At 35.5% G+C, this 8378-nt stretch overlaps 1 protein-coding gene and 1 long non-coding RNA gene across 2 annotated transcripts; both read right to left on the bottom strand.

Moving 5' to 3' along the window:
• Positions 1-675: 675 nt before the first annotated feature.
• LOC129572969 (uncharacterized) lies at positions 676-1283 on the bottom strand (the record flags this gene model as incomplete). The annotated part of the gene is made up of 2 exons (XM_055453088.1): positions 1252-1283; positions 676-1195 (listed from the first exon to the last, which is right to left on the bottom strand). Coding segments are annotated over exons 1-2 (552 nt in total), but the record flags the coding sequence as incomplete, so codon positions are not given.
• Positions 1284-2702: 1419 nt separating this feature from the next.
• On the bottom strand, positions 2703-3137 carry LOC129572972 (uncharacterized). Its single transcript, XR_008688539.1, has 3 exons — positions 3007-3137; positions 2894-2909; positions 2703-2788 (listed from the first exon to the last, which is right to left on the bottom strand). It is a non-coding gene; the product is annotated as an uncharacterized LOC129572972 (long non-coding RNA).
• Between the last annotated feature and the right edge of the window lie 5241 nt (positions 3138-8378).

The raw sequence follows: 8378 nt of genomic DNA, 5'->3' as shown, positions 1-8378 counted from the left end.
TTCATACAAACTTCCCATGTAGACGATCGGAAACAGGCAAAAATCGAGAATAGAGAAAGTAATTTAGAGTGATTTGCCCCTCGTAACATAACCATGATGGACCGGGATGGTGTCCATGTTCATCTCCGTTTCAAGGCCTTTCATATGATACCCATATTGACTATTCATATGTGAAAATGGTGTTAAGTCGTATTAACTCGACCACGATGGACCGTAATGGTCCATCACTGATGGACCATGATGGTGCCTATTTTACCCGTCGTCCCAAGACCTTTCCAACGATATACGACATGTCCAGGTCGGACTACGCGTTTGACCTCCAATGACCCCCAACCCGGAACAGACGGACAAAACTGTCCTTTTATATATGACGGCCTGAGAAGAAAAACCTTTCAAATTTGCTGTTCGCCTTTTGACTAAAAAATTTCTGTGTTTGTGTTCTGCGCACAGGTTTTGTAGGAAAGGTTTTTCTTCTCAGGCCGTCATATATAGATTGTATAACTGCGCATGGGCGAATGAAAAATAAAATGCATTTTTCTCAAATTTTCAAATTTATTCGGTTCTTTTGTTGAACATAAAATGACAAGAACAAAAAAAGAGACGGTATTCAGCTTTTTCAGGCGCCTGAAACCCCTTTTTTCAAGCCTATATTCTTCTTCCTTGATTACGTCTTACATTTGGCTTCCGGATCCAGTCAAGCAACGGTGCAATCGGTTGAAAAACAACTGGCTTATTAGGCGAACGAAATAGGGTCAAGCCCACGAGTTTGTTATTCTTTTTCGAAATCATTGGACCTCCAAACGTAAAGGGAGTTCCCATGCTTCCATCTAAAGTGTAACACATCAAATGATTTGCATCAAATTTAGCGCCCACTTTCGGTTTACAAATGGCGCCATCCAAATACTTTGTATCATAACGCCTCGTTCTCATTGTTCCATCCAATACCATATCACCGTAGACAGTGACAATTTCGGACGGGTCATTCATTTTGTAATCTTTGTGCACCAAATCAATGCTGCCGACGTTATCGTTGAACTCCAACGATTCTTTGAGTGTTATCTTGGCAACGTCAAATGTGAATCCCGAGCATGCGTATTTCTCATGAATTTCTATCTGGTCTTCAGTGACCTTAAGTTTTGTCGCATTGCTTGATAGTTTATTAACGGTTAAGAAGACATATGGGGCGCCGAGCACACTATGCGCACAGGTCAAAATCTCCGTTTCCGACAAAATGATTGCATTAAATTTTACTTGAACATCTTCTTCAGCATCTGCATAAACATCCTTGAAGGCAGTAAGAAATTCTGCAATGGAAAAACATCTCAGAATGAATATTTATGTTTATAAATCATGAAAAATCTCCACTTTTGCCTCTACTCTATTTAAAAAAAAAAAAGTGACGATAAAATCGGTTTGATTTAGTTCGAATTTCGAATGCACACTTACTTGCCGGTACCGTTATATCGGCTATAAATTTAGCTTCGTTAGGTGTAAGCGGAGGTGGAATTGGTTTCACGCTCTGAAATTAATGCAAAAAATGATTTTGTTTGCGTTGTTGAGAATAAACTTTGGGGCATTGTGATTAGATACCTTTGGGTCATGAATAAAATCAAGAAATAGAGTAATTGGAAGGAAGGATCCGCGACCATCTGCTGTTCCATTTGTACCCATTGTTATTCCCACTATTTTGCCATTTGTTTTTGAAACGACTGGTCCACCCGAGTCGCCGTATGTAATAATTTCGCCATCATTCGTAGCTTCACCAGTGGTAAAGTACAAAGTCTGAATTATGTTAAATGTCTTGGCTCGTTCGACATCAGACATATAGTTCGCATCGCAACGCCTCAATATCATTGGTTCGTTGTCGTTCAACACGCCATATCCATAGGCAGTGACCACTTCTGATGGGTTATTCAATTTGTAATCCTTGTCCACTATTCCGATACTACCAACGGTATCGCTGAATTCTAACGGCGTTTTCAGTGTAATTTTGGCAATATCAAATGCACCAGAAATTAAATGACTATAATAAGGGTGATATGCAAAGTTCTCTTTTTCGACTTTGATTTTAATTTTCTGGTTTGCATCTAATACAAATTTCGTACCAGCTACCACATAAACATATGGGGCGTCATCCACACAATGGGCATTCGTGATAATTTCCGTTTTCGACAGAATAAATGCGGTACAAATACCCGTCAATTTTCTATTGGGATCATTTGGATGGTCTTTGTGTTCATGCAAATATTTTGTAATAAAATCGTTTCATTCTCAGTACAAGAAATAATATTTAAAGAAAAAATGAACACACACACAAAATTGCTAGGGGAAACCGCGAATTTTTCATCTACAAAATTCGTTTCTATCATTCAGTTTTAATACCATCTGTATGTTGACTCAAATATTTGACTAAATCTATAATCCACTATGAACGATACATTTGACCACCACAATGTGATGAATTTTCAGGCAGTGAACCGACAGAAATGCATATTCGTTTGTGAATCGTTTCTGGAGAAAGTTCGAAAAATGTCACAGTTGTAACTAATAAATTGTTTGAAAAAAAAAATAATAAAATTTAGTATTATTTTCAATTTTCTGAAGCGTGGTCAGCCCCTAGCAAAATTGATAGAATATTTGAATTTTTCGGACAAAAATTCACACGAAAAAAAAGAAAATGATTCTAAAGCAGACTTACTTATGGGGACATGGATTCCAGCTACAAACTTTGCCTGTGACATGTTTTCAATCACTTCGCCCTTGAGAAGAGCTTGCGAGAAAAAGCCATCTGTTCATTAGAAAAAAAGTTGAAATTTCGAATTGAATCTTATGAAAGTATGAAACAATCTTTTGGAATTATAAAAACCGTGTTCGAAAACCAAAAATGTCTTACGTTTTCCTTGAAGTTCCTAGAAAAAGAAATTTCGTGTTAATTTTCAGTTCTACAGAAATATCGTACTTTATTGAATAAAAGTGAAAATGATAAAGAAATAGAAAAAAACTTACCGAAAATTCAACGATAAATAGCACCGAAAACAAACCGTGTAGTAGATTCATTTTAATTTGCCAACCAAACAGAGTTTTAACCTGTTGCACAATGATAGTAGAGAACCGTCTTGTACTCCTTAAGAAGATCCTTTGAATTCGTTTTGTCTTCCACGTGCGGTGCTGCCTTTTTTATACCATTCATCTACTAATAGCTGACACGTGCCATGCAATCAATAATTGATGAATTGCGGTATTTTTCAGTTATGAAATTTATGAATCCAGGTCTAATAACACTATGCAATAAACTTCGAAAACGAAATCCTCCCAAAAAGAGTAGACTCATTTCCAAGGTTTTTTTGGCCCACTCAATCCAAACCTGATACGGAAACAGCAATGAACGTATCTTGAAAACAAGACGTGCCAGGACAAACTAACGCCAGATTTGGATTAAGTGGGCCCAAAAACATTGGAAATGAGTCTACTCTTTTTGGGGGGATTTCAATTTCGAAATTTACTGCACAGTGTAATCATTTTCAGACACCAAATGAAGCTCAATAACAAAATTCCTTTGATGGACACGTGTAGCTGATACAATTTGTGGAAATTGATAAAAAAATGGAATACGTTCGAAAACATTTCAAATTCAGATGTAACTGGTTCGTAATTTGGTTATTTCCGGCTGTTGCCAATTGTTTGAACACTTACTTATTGTTTTTTGTGTACATTTTTGTTCTCCAGCCTGATGATGCTCCTAATAAGAGCGAAACGTCGCACAACAAACGAATAATCATTTTTCGAAAACAGCTTTAGCCCAACACACCACTTTTGTGTTTGTTCAGATGGAATGAAACAAAACAACAGCTATAAGTGTGCACCAAAGTAATTTAGTGTATGTGATATTGGAGTGATGATATGAATTTACTTTAGTGGACTTTTTTGTTCAATTCGTGATGAAGGGTCATCTGGTACATATATATGTGTTGTTGATTATAAAAATGGGATTGGCCAAATGCGCTTAATTACATGGGAATCGGTATTCCATATGTTCCTGGTGAGAAATAGGAGGCCAGTTTCTCAAGAAAAAATGAATATCTTGAAACTTTTTAGAACATTTCATGAAGTATCTGTCTCCTATCTCTTCAGGAACACAAAAATGATTCGCATTCCACAAAATCCTCGAAATCATGTAAGCCATTTGCATAAAAAACACGTTTTCTCGTCATTTCACACAATTTCGTTCGATTTCTTTGCACAAATCAGTGGTTAAATTACATATAAATAGTGCTTATAAGTTTGGCAACAACCCTATCTAACCACGATAATCGTATAACTGCGCAACGATCAATGGAAAATGAAATGGAATGCACTTTTCTCAAATATTCGCACTTATATATTGTTCATTTAACTTTGAAATGGAATGACAGGGAAAAAAGACAGCAAGAAACGAATTTCTCACCGCATAAAAACTCTTATTCGAAACAAAAACAGTTAAAAGAAATGGATAGTAAATAACAAGCAATGAGGACACGTGCAAATAAAAGCACATTGCTTCTTCGCCGCCACGCTCTGCAATAAGTTTAGCAATGAAATTTAAAGGAATGTTAGACTAAGTTCATTATATTCAATCTACCTTTGGATCATTGATAAAATCAAGGAAGAGGGAAATGGGAAATTAAGTAACACAATTCATCAATTATTGATTGCATGGCACGTGTCAGCTATTAGTAGATGAATGGTATAAAAGAGGCAGCACCGCACGGGGAAGACAAAACGAATTCAAAGGATCTTCTTACTCACTCAGAACGGAATTAATACGATTTACAGCTGTCAAAAATCGATATTCTATTAATATGTTAATAAACAACATATTTTAATAATTAATAAAAATTTTGAAACACCATATTTATCAAGCACAACTAGCGTGACTTTTTGCACGAAATGACGTATCGATAGCGACGCGCCATGGCGCACAATGAAATCACACTACGCACAAAGCGAAGTGTCAAATTCAAATTTGACATCGATTCATATAAGATTCAACAAACCGAAACAAACATTGTGTATCTTTTTAGTTTTTGTTCTAATTCATTTTATGTAATGGCGAAAAATTCTGGACATAAGTGTAAAATTGTTGGATGTAGTTCTGAAGGATCTTTATTTGCGTAAGTGTAACACAAATAAAGTTTTATTTTTGAATGACATCAGTTTTCTTGAGACTTCTTTGTTTTTTCAGTGTGCCAAGTGAACCTAGCAAAAAAAAGTCGTGGATAGCAGCGATTGAAACACATCAACAATTCGATTATTATGTTTCGAAATTCTATGTCTGTGAACTACATTTTCATGAAGATTCTATAAGGAGAATTGGAAGAAGAAGTGATTTACTCCCGAATGTTGTGCCAACTATTTCATAAATGCCTTCATACATTATTTCTACCAATTATTTACACATTTCTCTCTATTTCATTAGAATTGATCCAAATGAAGAAAACGTTGAATTTTTGGATGAAGATGCCTCCTTCTTTCGAAATAATACGCATTACTTGCACACAGATTTTGGCAATGAACAAAACCAAAACCAAATGTCATCACATGGAAACGACAAATGCAATTTGAGGTGAGGCTTCGTCCGAAACGGAAGAGTTTTTATGTCTATTCTAGTGTTACAATTTCCATAATCCATATTATAATCCATTTAAAATTTATTTGTCTCTTTTTAGTAGTCCGCAGTACCGAGATGATTCTAATAGAGTAAATGGACAAAACAATGAAAGTATTGTAGAAGAAAACATCTATGGCGATCAAAATGAATTGAGTATTGAACACGAAGAGGTCATTTCTGATATTCCTGACGATTCAAATGAAATAAATCTTCTTTCCAATATCGAATTGTATGACACTAACGAAATCAAACAGTTTGCTCTTATTATTGTAATTAACTTTAACTAACGTGTTCGATTCTTTTTCAGAGACCATGTTTACGTCAAAACTACGACCATAGAATCTCCAGAGATTTCGCAAGAACACATTTGTGCCAAATCATTAAGTCTTGATATAAAACTCCAAAAAGCAAATGAAGTAATTAAGAAGTTACAGCTAAAATGATCCGAAAAAACAAAAGATATCACTCGCCTACGTTTAGCCTTGAAACGTTCTGAATTAAAAACGTCCAATTTGAAAGAAATTTTGCAAAATATAGAAGAAAGTAAAATGATTTCTGGAGAATGCCGCCAAATTCTCGAAGTAACAATTTAAAGCTAATAACATTTATGTGTATGTGACTAACGCATTTTTTTGTTTTTAAACTATTTAAGCTATTTGCTTGAAACCAATTGTGTATAACCCATTTTTTATATGTGTAGAACGAAATATTTTAGCCATTTTTAATTTTTCATTTTCTTTGTATTGTATGCTTCATAATGAATTGTTGAATAAAATTCTACTTTTTTGTAGACTTTTGATAAAAATGATATTTTGAAATGTCTACTGAATGGAAAATCAAGCAAAAAGCATGACACGAAAATTCGGACGTTCGCTCTCACCCTTCATTTCTACAGTCCGAGGGGATACATTACATTAGATCCATTTTTAACAAAAATCTCCCAGCAGTTTCAACCATAAGGAAGTGGTACAGTGTAATTGATGGGAAGCCAGGCTTAAGTATGGAAGCATTTTCAGCGCTCAAAGCTGAGGCCAATGAAGCAAACAAAAACGGAAAAGAAATCTTGGCTTGTCTCATACACGACGAAATGGCAATCAGGAAACAGGAAGAATTCGATGAACACAATGGTGAGAAAACCGGATTAGTAAACTTTGGCACAAGCACGGTCGGTTTAGACCAAAAACCATACACGAAAGAGGTTCTTGTGTTCTTAGTATCTGGTGTGAACGAAAGTTTAAAATTCTTGTTGCAAATTTTTTGGTGGCGGGTTTGAAAGGAGAAGAGAGAGCAGCATTGCTACGAGAAGTAATTTTGTTCGTGAGCAAAACCGGCATAAAGATCGTTGGTTTAGTCTTCGATGGATTGCTTGCGAACCTAGCTATGGTTCGAATATTGGGAGCAAAAATCAAAACAAACAGGCCATACATCGTTAACCGACATAGTGACGATAAAATTTACATTTTTCCTGATGCCTGTCACATGTTGAAACTGGTTCGAAATTGCTTGGCAAGAAAGGGAATATTATACAATGGAGACGGCCAAACGATCGAGTGGCGTTTCTTTGTTGCATTGGAAGCCTATCAACGAGAGAATAAGATAAATCTTGGGAATAAGATCAACAAGACTCACATTCAATGGGAAAGAAATAAAATGTCGGTTAAAATCGCTTGTAAAACTTTGAGCAATAGTGCAGCGGATTCCATCGACTTGTTACGAAACAAAGGAATAGAAGAGTTCATAGGAAGTGAAGAGACAACTCAGTTTTATAGACGAATTAATGTATGTAATTTTGTTCGGGATTGTACGCCTAGGGTTCAAAAACCCTGTCCGTGAAAATCCTTTAGCGGTGCTATTGGATAAAAAACGGAATGAATGATCATTAGATCAAGCTCGCAAATGAAAACCACCGGTAAATATACATATATATGTATGATTCAAGGAGATTTCTTTCTATATAACGGGAGTTTGTTATAGTGCATTTACCTTTTGGTATTAGTATAGTGCCGATTTCTCTTTGGTGGAAGGAATTTCGTGCATAAATCGAAAGAATATGGATTTCTGGTCATTTTTTGATTTTTCGTTTGTTTTGTTTTGTTTTGTTTCTGCTCTTTGGTTTGATTGCGTGTTTTTGGCTGATTCGGGATTAAATGATTATTGTTTTTTGACCTTTCGAGGTGGAATCTGAAAAGAGAGACACGGACAATGAAAATGGGTTGTTATCTATGTTTATGGCTATCTTTACCTGATGTTCGACATACGGAGCTGGTGTTTTGTTTGTTGAAGGACTTTTGTGCATGTGCTCAGTTTCAATATGGGCATGAATGTCGTGGTTGTCGTATGAATATTTTGTTACATTGTACGGCTTTGCAGAAGCACATGTGGTGCAATGTACACTGTTGGAATCATAGCTAAAAAATGTTTGAACAGATTTTCCTCTTTTTTCCGGATGCTTATCCATGGTGTGACGATCTAAATAATCGCCGGCACAAAATTCTTGATCGCATTGGTCACACAAATATCGCCCTTTTAAATGGATATCGGTTAAATGTCGTTGATACACACAGGGAAATTAGTACTTGAAACTTAGTACGAGCAATTTTTTTTTTTGAATTCACACCCAAAGTTTTTTTGCGTGGTCCAAAAATTTTTTTCCGCAAAAAAAAATAATTGTCTGTGCTATATTTCTAATATAAGGATTACAAAATCATTTTTCATCAAAAATAAATTTAGT

The sequence above is a fragment of the Sitodiplosis mosellana genome, unplaced genomic scaffold (assembly GCF_009176505.1).
Source record: "Sitodiplosis mosellana isolate CC-2019 unplaced genomic scaffold, AAFC_SMos_1.0 Smas_scaffold_5797, whole genome shotgun sequence".
Classification (NCBI taxonomy): Eukaryota; Metazoa; Arthropoda; class Insecta; order Diptera; family Cecidomyiidae; genus Sitodiplosis; species Sitodiplosis mosellana.
This window is presented reverse-complemented; position numbering and strand designations above follow the sequence as displayed.